Source organism: Saimiri boliviensis, chromosome X (assembly GCF_048565385.1).
Source record: "Saimiri boliviensis isolate mSaiBol1 chromosome X, mSaiBol1.pri, whole genome shotgun sequence".
Lineage (NCBI taxonomy): Eukaryota > Metazoa > Chordata > Mammalia > Primates > Cebidae > Saimiri > Saimiri boliviensis.
In genome coordinates, this window is record NC_133470.1 from 128,726,359 (window position 1) to 128,747,770 (window position 21,412).

The window sequence follows — 21,412 nt, forward strand, 5'->3', positions numbered from 1 at the left end:
TCTGTCACCCAGGCTGGAGTACAGTGGCCTGCTCTCAGCTCACTGCAACCTCCACCTACCAGGTTCAAGTGATTCTCCTGCTTGAAGCCTCCTGAGTAGCTGTGTTTACAGGTGTGTGCCACTAGAGCCAGCTTTTTAAAATTATTATTATTAATAGAGATGGGGTTTCATCATGTTGGTCAGGTTGGTCTTGAACTCCTGACTTTAAGCAATCCACTCATCTCAGCCTCCCAAAGTTCTGGGATTACAGGCGTGAGCCACCATGCCCAGGCCCCAACCCCCTTTTAAAAAATTAAAGTACACATTACATATTATAGGCACTAAGGTGCCCTGAGATACCCTACCAAAAAGATGACTATTTAATTTTGACCTGGCAGATAAACAAATAGCTACAGAACCTCTCTTCTCCCTTCCCTACTCTTCTCTCTTTCTTTCCTTTCCTCCTCTCCTCTCCTTCCCTCATCTCTCTTGGAAAGCTCTTGGAAATAACTCTCTTAACATGTCTTAGAATCAGAGTTCCACAAAACATAACTTGAGAAGCACTATTCTAGTGAATAACTTTCCCCCCCCCCCACAGGTTCCAAAGGGGAACATACTTCTGTCTCTACCTGTCTGCTTTCAGAACATTACAAACTTGGATCCTGAACGTGTTGTATATAGTGGCACTGATTTATATGTTGATTGATCTTTACCAACTGAACCAACATTATTTAACTAGACATTCATCTATTGCTTCACTTCCACTAGCTTGAAATCATAGTCATAACTGCAATGAACATCATTGGAATATTTTTACTAAATATAAATTATCATACTAGTAGGAGCATATGGCATCAAAACACAAAACTTGGTAATTTCTATCTCTCATGCATTCTTAATTTTTCTGGAGCCTCACTTTTCCTTGCTTCTTTCATGGCACCACCCCACATGCAGATTTAATTCTGTGTCCTACTCCTAATGATCTTAACTAAAGTGCTAAGAGCTAAGGACTAGGCTCAAAAATGCCAAGTATATTTTTTGGGGATATCTAAATTCTAATACAGAATTATTTAAGACCAAATTGTGAATGTTCAAAAAGGATATAGTAGAATGATGGACATTGTGTCCAATATTTTTATTTCTGTTCTCAAGTCATGCAACATATATTTGGCGAGTGAAATCATGTAGTTTTTTTTTACCTGGTGGTGATTGAAAAGCTACATTTGAGAAATGAAAAGACCTAGGTTTATACCTGTGTTCTGCCAATTACTAAGTATGTGAATTTGGGCATATCATTTCACCTCTCTAAGTTTTAGTTTATTTCTCTATAAATGGGGACAATAATAGTAACCACTGTAGTGGGGCAGGCAGAAAATTCCCCTTGGCCCTCTGAAGATTTGCTGAAAAATCAACTCACAAAAGGCAGAAAATTAGAGAAAAGCATATACCTTTATCTAACATGCATACACTGTACAAATAGGAGCCTTCAGAATGAAGACCCAAAGATACTGGGAAAATTGCCAATTTTTATGCTTAGATTCAACAAAGAATGGACAGTCATGTAGGCATATGATTTGACGAAAGGACTATGATCTAATGCTAATAAGCTGAGTGGGGAAAACCAGCAAGGCCTGTCTGTCTGGATTTTTGTAGGCTTCTCGAGCACATATTCTTTCATTCTGGGCATAGGGCAGGACCCTCTCTGGAATGGGGACCTTATGACCTGCAGTTAAACAAGGTAGGTCAAATAATTTCTTTATGGCCACTTTTCACACAGAGAAGTGGAGAGAAAGAGTAATATTTTTAGGTTTTATGGCTAGCTTTGGGGGAAAAGGGTTCTGGTTTTGATGACCTGCTTTGGGGAAGAGGGATTCTAGTTTCTATGGCTAGCCTCAGAAGAGGGCGGGGAGAATGGGACTGAGAGACAGGAAGGCAGGAAAAGGTCAGAGACAAACTTGCTTCTGAGTCCTTCATTTTGAGGTATTGTTTTCTGAGCCCCAATGCAACCCTCATATGTTGGTTGTGAGGACCAAATAAGAAAATGAACAAAAACCTCTGAATGTAATGTATGCTGCACAGTGAGCTCTCAATAGATAATAGTTCTCTGGGAGCCCCTTTTATGATTATTATGGAGTTGCCAGCTTAGAGATTACTTCTGTTGTATTATCTTTATTCAGTCAAAATCCCCACTTCTATTTATTTCACCAACACTCCACCATATTACTATGTTCCACTGTTTTTTTTTTTTTTTTTTTTTTGTAAACTCACCCTCCTCCACAGCATCTCAACATTAACAGTAGAAGGATAAATAAACTAAGAGCCAGGACCACAAAAAGCCTTTTTTCAAACCTGAATATGAAATTGCTTCCTCTGTGTGTAAATAGCTGCCATTTTCCACAGCAGAGGAAGGTTTTTCTAACAGGCTATGTCATCTAAATGACACTTGCAACAAGGCACTACGATTAAACTTTGCAAAGTGGAATTAAAGGCACTTGCTAAAACCATGCATTTGAAGATACTCACCAAAGACTGATCCCAGATCCCACTCGCAGTTTTACCCCAAGCTTTATATCCAGATTGCTTTGCTATTACGTATTGCTTAATAGTAATCTAGCAGCAAATTTTTCAATCATATTCAACGAATAAAACCCTCTTCCTATGGTATTCAAACGCCAATGGGTTATGAGATTACCCCTAATGTGTGAAAAGTCTCCAATCAGGGACTCTAAAGCTGTCTGCAATAATCAGCAGGAGAGGTGTCACTTGCATATTCACCAGGAAACAGGTTAGTGGTTTCTTCTAAGTAGCCAATGCTCACATTTAAAAGCTGCATAGAAGTGTGTATTTGTGAATGATTTGCCAGGTGGATGGTGAATTCCCTTCCAAATAAAGATAACTAGCTCCAGCTTCCTTCTTGTGTCCATTGTCAAGAATTCCTATAAGTAAGTAATGTCTGCCTTTGACCTTCTCAAGGCAGACTTTCTCTTTTTATCCCTAGAGACTCTATCCCATTATGTTGCTAACTCTTTCCTACTCTTCTCCTTTTTCCATTATCACCTGTACTACAATTCTCACCATCTTACAACCAACTCTCCTGTCTTACTTTTTCATTTAAATTAGCCCTCTGCACAAATTCAACATGAGAATAAAGGAAAAAAAAAAACCCTTAAAATAGCATGCAGCCACCTAAAATATGCTGTGGGAAATAAAACTGTCTGCCATAGGCATCATTAGCAAATGACCTAAACATGCTACTGTGCATGTCTATTTGTTGTTAAACCCTTCCCTATGCATCTGCAGCCTTCAAAGGTATAAAAAGAAATTTCCCCCAAAACATCACACAAGTCTGCTATGATTTATATAATCAAAGTGTTTCAGAAAAGTTGCATTTAAATGAAATCCTTCAGCGCAGAAAGAAAGCTAACTAAAGAAATACTATGGCATATATGGAGAAATAATTTCATTAAAGCAAATTATAATCTTCTAGTTTATCAGTATTGACTATCTGGATCTTTTTATACTTGACCTTATTAAGGCAAATAGTACCTATGTACCTTTAGGAAACATTTGTTTTACTGAAGTTATATTTCTCAAAATTATAAATTTAAAAAGAATAGTCAGAAAATAAGCTTTAGAAATTTGACAATCTTTCAAAATTTGCATAAGGGAAATACACCATCTTAAAGAAACTTTATCTACATAATTTTATAATTAACCAACTCTATTAATGTCATATTGAAATTCTTATCCCATGCGAAATTCAAAACACGTATGAGTGGTTGCTCTTTAATCCTAGCCTTATATTTTGAATTATGAGAAGACAATTTTTTGTTAATGTTTTCATATTATTGAGCATACAAAGCAGCGTGTAAGTTATATAATGTTCCAAAAAAGAATAAACTTTCACAGAGTAACCTCTTGAACTCCCATACCAAGGAGCCATTTTGTTTCTGCATCAAGCATAGCATTTAAACTGTGTGAATAAATACACAAATATGATACTTTTTTTTTTTTTTTTTTTGAGACAGTCTCTCTCTGTTGACTAGGCTGGAGTGCAGTGGGGTGATCTCAGCTCACCACAACCTCTGCCTCCCGAGTTCAAGTGATTCTCCTGCCTCAGTCTCCCAAGTAGCTGGGACTACAGGAATGTGTCACCATGCCTGGCTAATTTCTGTATTTTTAGTAGAGACAGGGTTTCACTATGTTGGCTAGGCTGGTGTCAAACTCCTGACCTTGTGATCCGCCTGCCTCAGTCATCCAAAGTGCTGGGATTACAGGTGTGAGCCACCGCACCCACCTGATACTTTCTCATATGAATGATGACCACTGGCCTAAGTATAATCATAAACAAATTTTGAATTACCTTTTCCAGCTCCTAGCTTGTTGCCTGGCATGTAACATGTACTCAGTGAAAAATATTTATTTAAGTGATAAGTGAATAAATGACTGCTTTCCCTAGTTGAAGTGTTTTACCCACACACTACCTTGACACATTTTCCTCAGTTACCATGATTTCTACTTTCATGGCAGGTCTTACGAATTTAAAGGAAACAAGTTGGGGCCCATAAAAATCAGTGTGTGTGTGTCTGTGTGTGTGTATACACTATCATACTCACAAAATAATCAAACCTATGACTTTAACTTGTTAACACCATTCTCTCCTCTAGTGTCTCTCAAAAACATAATCCTTGGAAAGCATAAAACAGAATCACCTGGACAAAAAGGTAAATGGTAAATTCCCAGTCTTACTGATGTACTTAATTAGAATCTAAGGGAGAAATGAGGATCTTCATTTAAAGATCTTCATCTTCATCCCATCCGAGTCCCTTCTATGATACTGATGCACATTAAATTTTGAAGTCCTCTGCAAGCTATTCAAATGAAATTTTAGATCTGTAGTTCAACTATACCAAATGTTTAAAGCAAGTAAATTAACATCTTATAAAATACACAAAATAAGTAGCTCTAGCTCTCTTTCCAGAATCTAAAATGGAATAAAAGAAGCAAATGTGTTGTCCACAGAACCCATTTGATGTGAGTGAAAAGGAGGTTTGGTGTTTACTTTACTCTAGTTCAACTTAAAACTCAAGCCAAATACTATAATGTTACAACATTCAGCAAATGATCCAAAATGAAAGTGCTCTGCAAGCATCTCATAAGGAATGGTGATTGTGGTCAAAGTGATGCTTCAAGGCTTTGTGCATGGTCCGGTCACTTATTAATTACGTACAACTGCCCATGATTGAATTTTCTGCCATGAATGAGGCAGGGAAGTCTAGTTCATGTTGAAGAAACCAGAAACTAATCAAAAGCAGATCTTTGCTATTTGGAATTCGCCCAAAATTGTAGTTATTTTGAAAGCTCATGGGGAAAAGAACATGCAATTCTAATCAAAAGAATTATTTAAACTTGCATAGAAGGTACTCTACAAAAATCAAACTAAGAAGTAAAACTGTCCTTTGTTGGTATAGAGAGTGAAGTAATATATAGGTATATTACATATTAGTTTATTTTATATATATATATATATATATATATATATATATATATATATACTCCCTGTGTTAACATTTAGAATTTTGAAAAAGACAAAAACAATGACTCTCAAGGATCAAAAACTTAATTAAATATATGGATTATAGCAATGGACTTAACTCAGCAAGTATTAATTAGTTGACTGATTTTAACACTACCTCAAGAAGGTCAGCCAGACCTTTTTGAACCTTTTTTTACAAAAATAAAATAGAAGAAAAAATGTATTGCAAACATTAGCAAGAGTATGTTATAATTAATCAACTGGCTGATGTTGGCATTAGATGATTAAACAGGTACTACCCAAGTGCATTAATCTAAGTCAGGTAATGCAATCAATATTGCAATTGTCCTAATAATTTCAAAGTTTATCATGGCTTGAATATTATCCACAATAGAAATATGTATGTTTGTACATACAAACATACACACACTTTTTTATATTTAAAATATACAATAATATGTTTTATACATACATAGTAAAGTGATTACCACAGTCAAACAAATTAGCATATCAATCTTCTCATATGTTTATTTTTGTGGTAACAGCACCTAAAATTTTTAGCAAATTTTCAACATACAATATTACTTTTATTTTTTATTTTTGACTCTGTTGCCCATGCTGTAGTGCACTGGCATGATCTTGGCTCACTGCAACCTCAGCCTCCCAGGACTCCAAGCAACTCTCCTGTCTCAGCCTCCGAAGTAGCTGGAATTACAGGCACACACCACCATACCTGGCTATTTTTTTTTTTTTTTTAATTTTTAGTAAAGAGAGAGTTTCACCATGTTGGCCAGGCTGGTCTCGAACTCCTGACCTCAGGTGATCCAACTGTCTTGGCCTCCCAAAGTGCTGGGATTATAGGCGTAAGCTACTGTGCCAGCCTCAGCGTTTAATATTATTAACTATAGTCATCATGCCATACATTAAATCACTAGACTTATTCATCCTATATAACTGTAACTTTGTATGTACCTTTTGACCTACCTACATTTCCTTATTCCCCATTCTCTGCCCTGTAACCACTTTTCTACTCTGCTTTGCAACACATTCAACTTTTTTTAGGTTCCATGTATGAGATTATAATACACGTGACGTATATAATAGGAAAATTAGTCAAGGTTTGTTAGTGAGCCATAGTAAGTAGATTTTTTGTCATACAATTTGTTAGGTCCCATCATATTCGTTGGAAGGGATATCTTTCTGGTACTAGATTTTGTCTTATGTCTCCGAAAATTACTTCCTAAAATTCTCTAACAGGTGAGAATATTCTGAGTATATCTCTTCTATTAGCTTACATTTTGTTTGTACTTCAGATTTAAAAAACACGTGTTCTTCATTTAGAGTTGCTCTAAGAATCACTAGAAACGATAACATCATTCACTTATGGAGAATTTTGCATAAATGATATTTTGAATGTAGTCTAAGAAGATTTCATTTCAAAAATCCAACAGACCCTCATTCTAAAATCAGCTTTTGCCTACAAGGAGATTCCACAAATGAGTTAAGTCAAAATTCTAGAGTAGTTCCACTATATATTTTCTGAGATGTTAAGTAATAACGATCAATTGAAGAGTTCAGAACCTTTCATAAAGACAGAGAACAGATACGTAGCAATTAGGCTTTTGTTCTCTAAATTATTTTTTCTTTCTTTTTTTTTTTTTTTTTGCACAGGAATTTTTTTATTAAACATAAAATCTACTAAGCCAGTTACCAAAAGGCAAAAGAAAAGACCTTCTGCAGTGTACAGAATATTATGCTGGCATCAGCAGTGAAAGTTTTAACAATTGCACTTTAATTGTCCCAAAGACTATCTTTCTACCACAAGTGTTGATATTCTCATCGCTAACCTGGAAGCAACTGATCCCACACCAAATTCCCATTATTGTGACTGCTTTCTTGAACCACTCCTGACACCAATTGTTGCAGTTGGACTCCTCAGAAAGCATAGTCTGAGAAGTTTAGTATGCAGGAAATTTATTAAAGAGTGTTTAATTTTATTAAAATAAAAATAATATTAAGTAATACAATTTTATTTAAATAAAAATAGAGGGCCAGATGTGGGGCTCACACCTGTTAATTCCAGTACTTTGGGAGCCTAAGCGGGTGGATCACTTGAGCTCACAATTTCGAAACCAGCCTGGGAAACTTGGTATTTTTTCATATTCTATGTATTGCTTTTACTTAGTATAACTTATTAATAGCAAGTTTCTCAACTGTTTGATTTGCAGGCAATTCTAAATTCATGGAAAGTTGGCTCTTTGAACAAAACTCTTGCTTCCCAAAACAAATTATACTTAAAATCTCATTTGCCGTAAATTTGTAGAACTGATTCCTACCTGTAACTTTCAATTCAGTTGTTCGTCTTACAAGTTTTCCTTCATATTTAAGTTCACACGTATAATTTCCTCCATCTTCTTCTTGAACTTCTTGGATTAGAAGAGCATTTCCTTTCTGTATTATTATGCTTCTCCACAATTTTGGCTTGCATTCCTGCAGATAAAATATTTGCAAGTAAGCAAAACATAAAGGTTCACAGACTACATCTCAGTACTGGCAAATTAGTACTTTTACTTTTTTTGTATTCTTTAGTTTTCAAAATATGTAACTAAGGAGTTAAGTCAATTACCAAGAAAAATCACAAATGTGTCCTATTGTATCCAATTCAAATATCACAACTATTGCACTACAAGCCACTTTAAACGCCTGACCCTGAGAGCAAGAAGTCTTTAGAGGCATTCTGAAAAAATAAATAGAATAGCATAGAAGCTCCCCAAATACAAGAGAGATATAGCAGAACCTTAACAGGCACTAAATATTAGTATAATGTCTTGGTTCTTTCTATTTGACAGGGTTATTTCCTAAGAGTCCTAAGAGGATATGGTTTATTTAGCCACTTAGTATACTCCAGGGGAGTCTTAGGTATTATTAAATATTCATAATAGGATTTTATATTGGCAATGAAGTTTACAATTGTTTCATTAATTACTCTTTATTATAAAAACTAATACTAGTACTCCAGAATCTCTTTCCTTATAGTCAAGAAATCCATGTGGGGGTGGAGAGAGTAGGAATATAAAATATTAAGTTTAAGTTAAAAAATTAAATTAAGCTAGAAACATAGCTAGGTAAAATGAGGACACACTTTGTTACAGTAACAGCCTGGAGAAATCATCCACTTACATTCTGAGTTCAGTGATATATAACCACAGAATAAGATTAAGGTTTTGAAGCCAATTCTGTTACTCTCCTGATAGGAATGTGAGGGAATCTTGCTACCAAGATTGGACTTCCTTAGAAAGGAATGTTTAATACTTTTCCAGAAAGTGACAAGAATATAACAATGGCCAAGTATGTAAGAATATTCAGGCAAGTATCTTTGTCTTTTAGGAATTTTCTCAGAGTACTTGTTAGATATTGTCCCGTTCTGTCTAGCATTCACCTCAAATGTTCAACCAAAGTAATAACCAAATGCTGTACCAACATCAGTCGAAGTGTAGGGGATAGCTGTTAGGGAGTGCCCAATATTCAAGGCAAAAATTATTTCATCGTCAGGCATGGTGGCTCACACCTGAAGTCCCAGCACTTTGGGAGGCTGAGGTGGGCAGATCACCTGAGGTCAAGAGTTCGAGACTAGCCTGGCCAACATGATGAAACCCCATCTCTACTAAAAACACAAAAATTAGTGGGTGTGATGGCATGCACCTGTAATTCCATCTAATTGGGAGGCTGAGGCAGGAGAATTGCTTGAATCAAGGAAGCAGAGGTTGCAGTGAGCTGGGATCATGCCACTGCACTCCATCCTGGGCAACAAGAATGAGACTCTGTCTCAAAACAAACAAACAAACAAACAAACAAACAAACAAACAAACCCACAGTATTTTATCATGAAAATTGTAAATTCAGAGTCTGTCAGTTGAGGCAATAAATAAATTGATTTTGAAGCAGATGATGTGAACAATAATCGAGAGCGCTTTTACTTTCCCCACTATGGTGTATACAACATCTGCATCTAGCACTCTTCACCCCTGCCTTCCATACACATATCTTAAAAGTTCATGTAAAGTTAGAATCTGTGCTGACTCTCAATCCCCAGCTGTGAGTGCTTATGTATTTGTGTGCATGTGTATGTGTGTGTACATCTGTACGTAAGTGATCTGAGACAGCAAGTACTCATTTTTTTTCATAACAGCATTTTTTTCTCTCATGTCAGCAGGAGTTTTGACAACAAAACACACAAACTGGTACTTAAATTCACAGGTATAATATTTAAGAGATATGCTTGCTCTATGTTCAATACAACTACCCACACACATTGCCAGAGAGTAAATAAATGTAATACTACTGAGGGCATGCAGATATAAGAATGCTTCACTCCCTAGGGTCTTTCTGAAGAACAGTTAAGGGCCTGTCTGAAATTATATTATATACCCTGTCTGGCAAGGTTTATCACCTATATGAGATTTGCTTCTGAGTTAAACCTTGGGATATAAGATTTCTGGGAAAATGTAGAAGAAAATCTGAACACAGAGAAAAAGAAACAGCCCAGCTGCCACTGTCATCATACAATAATAATCCACAATTATTTTCGCATTGCTTCCAACTCTGATAGCCTCAGATTTCTAAAGAATCATTCTGAAGGTCATTAAACAAAAATATGGTCCCTCTGGGGATTTTGAGAGGGAAGGAAAATGAAAACTGAGCTGCTGCACTTTCAAACAACAGTGGTGGGGGTGGGAAAATAAGCCTATACACTCATTCAAAGACAAATGGTGTCATTTGCTAATGTCATTTTGGGGAAAGTCCATATGCAATTAATTCTAACAACTTTCATTTTCTCTGCTGTTTTGCTTTTTTTTTCCCCCCCAGGAAGTAAAAACTAAAGAGTGCATAGGAATTAGAAAATAACTCCTGATGAAGAACAGCCTAGAATCTTTATATGTTCTTTGCGAAATAGATCAAGACAATCCCATGTGCTTTCCAAGTTGCTATCTAGCCTTATAAAGTGTTATTTGTATCCAATGGGGGGCTTTTTAAAAAACTGTGGCATAAGAATATGTTGTCTTCAGGTCACCAACATCCCTCTGGAGACAATGCAGTATAGACGAAAAGGCAAACTGGCTTTAGGGCAAGAAATCTCTAGGTTAAAATCTGGGGTTTTCCCGAGTTCTGTGATCTTCAGCAAATTTGCTTATGGGAATAATATTCACTACCATGCGAGCAGCCAGAATCCAGAAGCTTGCAGGTTTATTCATTACATTCTTGTTAGGCAGCACTATACGGAGTGGTCATATAGCACAGAGAATTCCTAAAGGTTCCTAAACCTTTCTAATACTCGATTATATCTCTTTACAACCTCCAGCTCTGCTTGATGAAAATTGGTACTAATGAACTAATCAGATACAAAGAAATCTTCACTAATTGGCTAACTATCCCCAACAAAGCAATACTTTAACCCACAGAAAATGTATGGCTCTTAAGAGGCCACTCAAATCCTAATTTTAGTAGGTGGGAAGAGGAAGTATATTTTGGTCAGAAGAGCTTTAATACTGCCTTTCCCATCACACTATATAGATGATCATCCTGCCTCCACTAATCCACCTTTTGCAAAGTTACTTTGTTGGCTATTCTACCTCAGTCCGGATTCCTATCTAGACTCTCAGAAGTCTTCCAGGCTCTTGGTTCCATTATCTGAACTCTTTCTCCCCTAAGCTGCTGGCTGCTAGGCTTACTGCTGTCATTGCTTCTCTCCTGCTCACTGCCTTCCTAATGAACAGAAAATATTGACATATGTATTAGTCTGTTCTCATACTACTATGAAGAAATACCCAAGACTGGGGAATTTATAAAGAAAAGAGGTTTAATTCACTCACAATTCTGTATGGCTAGGGATACTTCAGGAAACTTACAATCATGGAGGAAGGCACCTCTTCACAGGGTGGCAGGAGACAGAATGAGTGCCCAGCAAAGGAAGAAGTGCCTTATAAAACTATCAGATCTCATGAGAACTCACTCACTATCACAAGAACAGGATGGGGGAAACCACCCCCATGATTCAGTAATTTCCATCTGGTCCCTCCCATGATACATGGGGATTATGGGAACTACAATTCAAGATGAGATTTGAGTACAGACACAGACAAAGCATATCACCATGCCTTATTTCTCCAGGACTGCTTAATTCTAGGAACATACTAGACAAATAATTTGAAGTGCATAGGTTAAGCCTCAAGATATTTGTCTATCTGAGGGCAGGACAAACTACCAAAGGCTTAAATGTGAACAGTCCCCTAATACTGAACTCACTGAGTAACTCCTCTACTATTTATTGTCTCTGGGACTATTGAGCTTCATCAACTTGAAAATGTTGCGGAGAACCTGTCTTGCTAGAGTTGCTTAAGTTCAACAATCAGCTTTGTTTTGTGACCTGGCTATCACCTCATAGAACACTTTGTTGTAAGACATCCTTACTCGGTCAACATAATGTGAACACTTAAAGCCCACCTTCTTTCCTTTCCCTCCCTGCCTTCCTGAGTGGCAAATGTCCCTTGCCAGTAGTTGCTGGGTTGAAAGCTCAGAATGCACAATGAAGACATCTGTTTACCAAGAACCCTAAAGTAATCTGTTGCCAGCCAAATTTGGATCTTAGAGTTTCCACCCTTAAATATTTACCACCAATGTACTCACAGTCTACTTCTGATATATTATCATCATACCTACAGGTGTTTTTTAAAATCCATTTGATTTGGTGATTGTGGTTATTTTAGTGGCGTTCAGAGCACATGACTCATTCCCCATGGCAAGAACAACAGCAAGATTGATTTCAATATTTCTTCTGATTTGGAAATTTAACCACAAAGCAGCTTTGCGACCAGAAACCAATCATGTAATCTGTAGTCCTCAAACACCTTTGTTTGAATACCCAATATTCACCCCCTTAGACCAACTTTTCTCCTTTCCTCTGGAGACTATATTCTTCCACAGGGCATCTAGACATCTGTTTAAAAATTTTTAGGGGGCTGGGCACAGTGGGTCACGCCCGTAATCCCAGCACTTTGGGACGCCAAGGTGGGTGGATGGATCATGTGAGTTCAGGAGTTTGAGACCAGCCTGACCAACATGGAGAAACCCCATCTCTACTAAAAATACAAAATGACCCAGGTGTGAAGGCACATGCCTATAAACCCAGCTACTCGGGAGGCTAAGGCAGGAGAATCACTTGAACCCGGGAAGCTGAGGTTGTGGTAAGCCAAGATCACACCATTGCACTCCAGCCTGAGCAACAAGAGCAAAACTCTATCTGAAGATAATATATATATTTTTTTATTTTCTCAAAGCAATTTAATCTTTTATTATTATTTTTTTATTGCATTTTAGGTTTTGGGGTACATGTGAAGAACATGCAAGATTGTTGCATAGGTACACACAAGGCAGTGTGGTTTGCTGTCTTCCGTCCCCTCACCTGTATCTGTCATTTCTCCCCATGCTCTCTTCCCACCTCCCCACCCCCCCGTCCTTCCCCCATTTCCCCCCAACGGACCCCAGTGTGTAGTGCTCCCCTCCCTGTGTCCATGTGTTCTCATTGTTCAACACCCGCCTATGAGTGAGAATATACGGTGTTTGATTTTCTGCTCTTGTGTCAGATTGCTGAGAATGATGGTTTCCAGGTTCATCCATGTCCCTACAAAGGACGTGAACTCATTGTTTTTGATGGCTGCGTAATATTCCATGGTGTATATGTACCACATTTTCCCTATCCAGTCTATCATCGTTGAGCATTTGGGTTGGTGAAGATAAATATTTAGGGAAACTGAACTTTCTACAGTTTAAGATGGAAGAGTCAATTAGGAGTATGATTGGAAATGAGGTATGAGCCTTGTCCTTTACTGCCTATCTCTACTCCAAATCCTTAGGATAACCAACTACAAGGAGTCCTTCCCTTCCAAGCTCTATTTCTCCAACTTTTTATCTTTACCGTCTTAAGGTTGATATTGGTAGCCCACAGTGGTTAAGAATATAAGTTCTAGACTAAAACATTTGGGTCAGAATCCCAAGTAGTATGTTTTTTAGCATGTTACTAAATCAATCTAAGCCTCAGTTGCTTCACTTATTAAAAATAACAAGTGGTGATAATATTTACCAATTGGGGTGATTATAAAGATTAAATGAGGTGATAAATGTAAATGCTCTGTATTATAGGGCATCACTTGCTAAAACTACTCAATAATATTAACTATTATTCTATTAATTTTGTTACCTTCAGTACTTTGCTTTCAGGTTATACATACCATGTATTATTATATATTAATGATCATCAGGAGTTAATGTGACTCAAATTTGTATAGCAGTCTAGAGACAATACTTTAATCCAAAGTTATCATTCTAAGGCTAACTTCTGCTTTCCAGTCTGACATGTAAAAGGCTTAGGAGTCATCACTACTATCCTCACAACAAGAAAAAAGCCAAACAGGCCATGTGCGGTGGCTCACGCCTCTAATCCCAGCACTTTGGGAGGCCAAGGCAGGTGGATCACAAGGCCAGAAGTTTGAGACTAGCCTGGCCAAGACGTTGAAACCCCATCTCTACTAAAAAAAATACAAAAATTAGCTGGGCACGGTGGCACATGCCTGTAATCCCAGCTACTCAGGAGGCTGAGGCAGGAGAATCGCTTGAACCCGGGAGGTGGAGGTTGCAGTGAGCCAAGAGCACACCATTGCACTCTAGCCTGGGTGACAGAGTGAGACTCCATCTCAAAAAAAAAAAAAAAAAAAAAAAAGCCAAACAAACAACATCAATAATCTTTTTCAGATGCATTAGATAACTGAGATCACAAAGAAAACCACTTCCCCCAAAACTGGAGAAACAGGAGAATGCAGAGAATCACAGTTCACTGGGAACTGAAGCAGCTGCATGAGCCAGCAACTGGTATGAAATCTTTACCCTTTTCTAACCTTTGACATGGAGAAGGAAACTATCCAACTATAGGTCCTTTTAGTCTTTGAAGTGGAGGAAGAAAAAAAAGCTAGCTCCAGCAGTCCTAGCCTTCCTGTCTCAACTAGTGGGTGGAAGAGAAGCAGAGAAGCACTTGTGGCCACAGTTCAGCAAAAAGGTTCACTAAAAAGCTGAGTCATGATATTATATAGCACTTACCCTCACCCTGTATCTTACCAACACATCAATTAGGATTTCTGTCTAATAATAAGGTGTCACAATTAAAAGAACTGCACAACTCACACCTTATTTAAGAAGTCTCCTGGGAAACCCAAAGACAATAGAAGACTGAAAAACAGGGACACCAGGAAGAATTGTAGCCTCTAACACCAACAATTATAGAAAACAGTAAATATAGCCTTACTGTTAGCCAGAAAAATGTAAAAACCTCATACTAAAGGCCTATTTACCTAAGTTCCTTTTTACCCAGTCAATACATCATGTCTGACTTTCAATGAAAAATTACAAGGTATATCAAACAAAACAAACAAGTACAAAACAGCTTCAAGAGAGAGTAACCATCAGAAACAGACTAAGATATGAAGTGGCCTGGATGGGTGACTAGAATCAGCTAGCATGCGTGGCTCTCACAGAGAGGAACAGAAGGGGTGAGTAAATACAATACCTTCAGCTGAAACATCCAGGTACTCACATTGAGACTAATCAAGAAAACGACTTGACCTGTAGAGAGTGAAGAAAAGCAAGACAGGACGATGGCCCACCTGGGAGCAACACGGAGCCAGGAGAACCTCCCCTGTGCAGAGAAATGGTGAGTGAAAGTGTGATCACAGGAAACCACGCTTCTCCCACAGATCTTTGCAACCCTCAGGTTAGTGGATCTCCATATGAACCCATTCCACCAGGGTCTTCAGTCTGATGGACAGAGCTGTGTGGATTCTTGGCAGAGTAGCCACTCAAGCATGTGAGGATTCTTTATATATTCAGGCTTTCCAGAAAAAGTAGCTTCAGCTCTAGCAAGGTGGGAGGTTAGACACCCATCCTTATCCCTAGTAAAGAGGCTGAATCCAGGGGGGCTGAGCAGCAACAGCCTGCAGGCCCCACGTCCACAGCACCTAACAGAATAAGGCTTGGAATTCCAGCTAGCCACTGGTAGCAGCACTGCACCTTCCTAAAAAGGAGCTCCTGGGGCCAGGGATGGGGGAATCTTTGCTGTTTGGGTGACTTATCCATTCCAGCCTGCAGGCTTTGGAGGGTCTAAGCTGATGAAGGTTGGAATGGACCCCCTGGCATAGCACAGCTGCTCTACCAAAACATGGCCAGACTGCTTCGATCCTTCTCCTCATCACTGGACGGGACTTCCCAAACTGGGCCTGTAGCCACCCCTGCTGGTATTCTTCAGCCAAAAGAATTTGTAACCTCTATCGGATGGAGATCCAAGAGAGAGGGGCGAGTCACCATGGTTGCTGTTTGTGTGACAGCCATTTCAACCTTCAGGCTTTGGAGAGTCCAAGCTGACCAGGGGCAAAAGGGATTCCCCAGCACAAAACAGCTTCTCTACCAAAATGTGGTCAGACTGCTTCTTTAAGTGAGTCTCCAATCCCATTCCTACTCACGGAGTGGGACTTCCCAAAACTGGGCCTACAGCCACCCCTGCCGGTGTTCGCTGGCTAACAAAGATTTGTAACCTCCCTGGGATGAAACTCTCAGAGGGAGGGGTTAGCCATCATCTTTGCTGTTTGTAAAACTTAGCTGTTCTAACTTTGGGGCTTTGGAGTGTCCAAGGCAATCAGGGGTTAGAACAGACCCCCAGCACAGCACAGCTGTTGTATCAAAATGTGGCAGGCTGCTTTTTTAAGCAGGTCCTCAATCCCATTCCTCGTAACTGAGTAGGACCTTCCACCCAGGGTCTCCACCCACCTCCTGCAGATGCTTTTGAGCCAGCAACAGGTCCATACCTCCCTGGGATGAAACTCCCAGAGGGAGAGGCAGGCTGCCATTTTTGCTGTTTCATAGCCTCCACTAGTGATATCTCCAGGTACTAGAAAATCCAAGGTGACTAGGGTCTAAAGCAGGCTCCCAGCATACTGCAGAAGCCCTATGGAAAAATGACCAGACTGTTACAGGGGTGCCTATACCCATATCTCCTTACCATGTAGGTCCTCCAGGCTTGGGCCTCTAGCAGCCCCCAACCAAAGCTATTGAGCCAGTAGCAACTTGGTAACTTCCTGGACAGAGCCTCTAGGGACAAGCAAAAGCCTCTGTGCCACTACCTCTATAGTGGAATAGCCCTTGCTAACCTCAGACTAGCAAAGGAGCAAATATCCTAAGAACCTTATCCACACCACCAGCAAGCTGCAGTTGACCCAAGGAGAGGAAAACAGTCAATTGTCCACAGGTCCCACACATCCCCCACTCTACTTGTCACCAGACAGGAATGCCCTGGCTTGGACCCACAGCACAGGCCCAACATACTAGGCTGATTGCACCAAGCAATTTCTGACCTGCACCTCTCTTAAGTGGAGCCCCCAGGAGACAAGCAAATGATAGTAGGCCACAACCACTACTAAAGCCACTTCCTTTGCTGCTTCCAAGTTGGGGAAAAAACATAAAACACTGAGATCACCACAGAGCTACAGTGAGCAGCCCATTAGTGCCAAGTTGCAGTCTACAGCCAGTACTGGAGACAGGAACCCATACTTTCAGAGCATTGAGAGGGAACATGGTTGCAAATATGAGAAAACATAGGAAAGCCGCACAACTGAGCAAGAGTCTACCAACTGAACAATAAGCCTATGTGCCATCTGCTGATCACACCCCAAAGCTTCTACACTAAAAATACTTCATTTACATACCCTCCTCTGAAACTGGAGACAGGAAGTCAGCCTCAAATAAAGACCCTTTACAAAGCCTCAGCCCAGTGAAAATATCCAGAAAAAGTTTATTGACTTTACTCAATCTACACTGCAGTTAAAGGAACACCCACAGGGAGAGATGAGAAAAAAACCAGCACAAGAACTCAGGTACCTCAAATGGCCAGAGTGTTGTATGTCCTACAAACAAATGTATGAGTTCTCCAACAAGAGTTCTTAACCAGGCTGAACTGGCAGGAATGACAGAAATAGAATTCAGAATATGGATAGGAACAAAGATCATTCAGATTGAGGAGGATGAAAAAACCCAGTCCAAGGAAAAGAATCACAACAAAATGATACAGAAGCTGAAGGACAAAATAGCTGGTATAAGAATAAACCTAACAGGTATGACAGAGCTAAATAACACAATACAAGAATTTCACAATGCAATCACAATTATTAATAGCAGAATAAACCAAGCTGAGGAAACAATCTCAGAATTTGAAGACTTATTCTCTGAATTAAGACAGACAAAAATAAAGAAAATATGATAAAAAGGAAGGAACAAAACCTTCAAGAAATATAGGATTATGTAAAGAGGCCAAATCTGTGAATCATTAACATCCCTGAAAGAAGACAGGAGAAAGCAAACAACCTGGAAAACATATTTCGGGATATCGTTCATGAAATCTTTTTATAGTCATGTTTTGGCTATAAAAAAAAAAAGCAGCAAGAAAGGGTTATTAAATTTCACACTCACTTGACTTAAAGTCTATAGCCCCCATGAAAGAATGTGAAATTGTAAAAAGCAAATCAACCTCTGCATTGTTTTCCTTCATGTATTGCTTGCACCTGTATATAATTGTAATTTCCCAAAGCATTACTGAATAGGTCAAAGGTTATAAAGTTATTAACATAGAATAGCCCTTTAAACCCAGAAACTCGTGCCTCATTTTAACCATACACTACTCAGTCTGTGCCTATAATAAAAAAAAAAGGAAAGAAAGAAAGAAAGAAAACTACCCCAACTTTGCTAGAGAGGCCAACAATCAAAATCAGGAAATATAGAAAACCTCTGCAAGATTCTACAAAAGATGATCATCCCCAAGATACATAATCATCAGATTTTCCAAAGTCAAAGTGAAAGAAAGAATGTTAGAGATAGCTAGAGAAAAAGGGCTGTTCACCTACAAAGGGAACCCCATCAGACTAACAACAGATCTCCCAGCTGCAACTCTACCAGCCAGAAGAGATTGGGGGCCTATATTCAACATTCTTAAAGAAAAAAAAAAAAAACTTCAATCAAGAATTTCATATCCAACCAAACTAAGCTTATTAAATGAAGGAGAAATAAGATCCTTTTCAGATAAGCAAATGTTTAGGGAATTCATTACCACCAGACCTATCTTACAAGAGATCTTGAAAATAACAATAAATATATAAAGAAAAGACCACTGCTAGCTAACACAAAAACACACTTAAACACACAGACCAGTGTCACTGAAAAGCAACCAGACAAACGAGCCAACATTATAACCAGCTAACAGCACAATGACGGAATCAAATCCACATGTATTAATACTAACCTTGAATGTAAAAGTCAAATGCCTTACTTAAAAGGCGCAGAGTGGCAAGCTGGATAAAAAAGCAAGACCCAATTGTATGCTATCTTCAAAAGACCCATCTCACATGTAATGATACTCAACAGCTCAAAATAAAGGGATGAAAGAAAATCTACTAAGCAAATGGAAAACAGAAGAAAAGCAGGGACTGTAATTCTAATTTTAGACAAACAGATTTCAAACCAACAAAGATAAAAAGGAGGGTATCACATAATGGTAAAGGGTTTAATTTAGCAAGAAGACCTAACTATCCTAAATATATATGCACCCACCATAAGGGAACTCAGGTACATAAAGCAAGTTTTTATAGACTCCAACACAATAATAGTAGTAGACTTCAACACCCCATTGAGTGTTAGATAAATCATCAAGGCAGAAAATTAACAAAGATATTCAAGACCCAAATTTAACTTTGGACCAAATGGATCTCATATATCTTTACAGACCTCACCACATGAAAACAACAGAATATATATTCTTCTCATTGGCACATAGCACATACTCAAAATCAACCACACAATTGGACATAAAAAAAACCTCAACAAATGCAAAATAACCAAAATTATACCAAACACACTGTCAGACCACAGTATAATAATAAAAAAATGAAGTCAAGATATGAAAATCACTTAAAATCATGTAGTTACATGGAAATTAAACAACATGCTCCTGAATGACTCTTGGGTAAATAATGAAATTAAGGCAGAAATTAAGAGGTTCCTTGAAAAAGATGAGAACAAAGATACAATATACCATAGTCTCTGGGACACAGCTAAGGCAGTGTTAAGGGGAGATTCATAGCACCAAATGCCTATATCAAATAGTTAGAAAGGTTTCAAATTAACAACCTAACATCAAAACTGAAAGTGAGAAGCAAGAAGAAATCAACTCCAATGCTAGCAGAAGACAAGAATTAACAAAAACTAAAGCTGAACTGAAGAAAATTGAGACATGAAAAGCCATTCAAAAGTTTCTGAAAACATTAATAAGATAGATAGTCCACTAGCTAGACTAACAAAGAAGAAAAGAAAGAAGATCCAAATAAACACTATTGGAAATGATGAAGGCTGACCCCACAGAAATAAAAACCACCACCAGAAACTACAAACACCTATATGTACACAAACTAGAAAACCTAGAAGTGATGGATAACTTCCTGGACACATATACCCTCCCGAGACTGAGCCAGGAAGAAACTGAATCCCTGAACAAACTAATAGTGAGCTTTGAAATTAAATCAATAATAAATAGCCCATCAACGAAAAAAGAAGAAAAGAAAAAAAGCTCAGTACTCGATGGATTCATAGCCCAATTCTACCAGATGTACCAATAAGAGCTGATATCATTCCTACAGAAACTATTACAAAAAATTTAAGAGGAGAGATTCCTCCCCAACTCATTCCATGAAAACAGCATTGTCCTAATTCCAAAACCTGACAGATAAACAACAAACTTCAGACTGATATTCTTGCTGTATTTCAATGAAAAAATATTCATCAAAATACTTGCAAACAAAATCCAGCAGCACACCTAAAGTTAATCTACCATAAAAAAGTGGGCTTCATCCCTGAGATGCAAGGTTGGTTCAACATACACAAATCAATAATTGAGATTCATCACATAAACAGAACTAAAGACAAAAACTACACGATTATCTAAATAGACACAGAAAAGGCTTTTGATAAAATTCAACACCCTTTCATGTTAAAAATCTCAATAAACCAGGTATTGAATAACTTATCTGAAAAAAAAATAAGTATTGAAGAACTTATCTGAAAAGAATAAGAACTATCTATGGCAAACCCACAGCCAACATCATGCTGAATGGGAAAAAGCTTGAAGCATTCCCCTTGAAAACTGGCACAAGACAAGGATGCTCTCTTTCACCTCTCCTATTCAACACAGTATTAGACGTTCTGACCAGGGCAATCAGGCAAGATAAAGAAATAAAGGGCATGCAAATCAGAAGAAAAGAAGTCAAACTATCTCTGTTTGCAGACAATACGATTCTATATCTAGAAAACCCTATTATCTCAGCCCAAAAGCTCCTTCAGGTGATAAACAACTTCAGCGAAGTTTGATTTATACATTTTATATTCCTCTGGCATATACACAGTAATGGGGATTGCTGGGTCAAATGGTATGAAATTAAGGCAGAAATCAAAAAGTTGAAAATATGAGAACAACAAATCAATGTATAAAATCACTAGCATTCACATACACCAACAATAGCCAAACTGAGAGCCAAATTGTAAAAGCAGTCTCATTCACAATTGCCACAGAAATAATAAAATACCTAGGAGTATAGCTAACCAGAGAGGTGAAAGATCTTTACAATGAGAATTACAAAACATCCCTCAAAGAAATGAGAGAAGATGCAAATAAATGGAAAAACATCCCATGCTTATGGATAGGAAGAATCAATATCTTTAAAACGGCCATATTACCCAAAGCAATTTAGAGATTCAATGCTA

The 21,412-nt window shown here is 38.2% G+C and overlaps 1 protein-coding gene across 1 annotated transcript in view; it reads right to left on the reverse strand.

The window, feature by feature from the left end:
- The window catches only part of IL1RAPL2 (interleukin 1 receptor accessory protein like 2), a 1,129,803-nt gene that overhangs the window by 485,994 nt on the left and 622,397 nt on the right, over nucleotides 1–21,412 (reverse strand). The window contains exon 5 of the mRNA XM_003935894.2: nucleotides 7,852–8,005. Coding sequence (XP_003935943.1) covers nucleotides 7,852–8,005 — 154 coding nt within the window. The remainder of the gene's footprint in view (nucleotides 1–7,851; nucleotides 8,006–21,412) is intronic.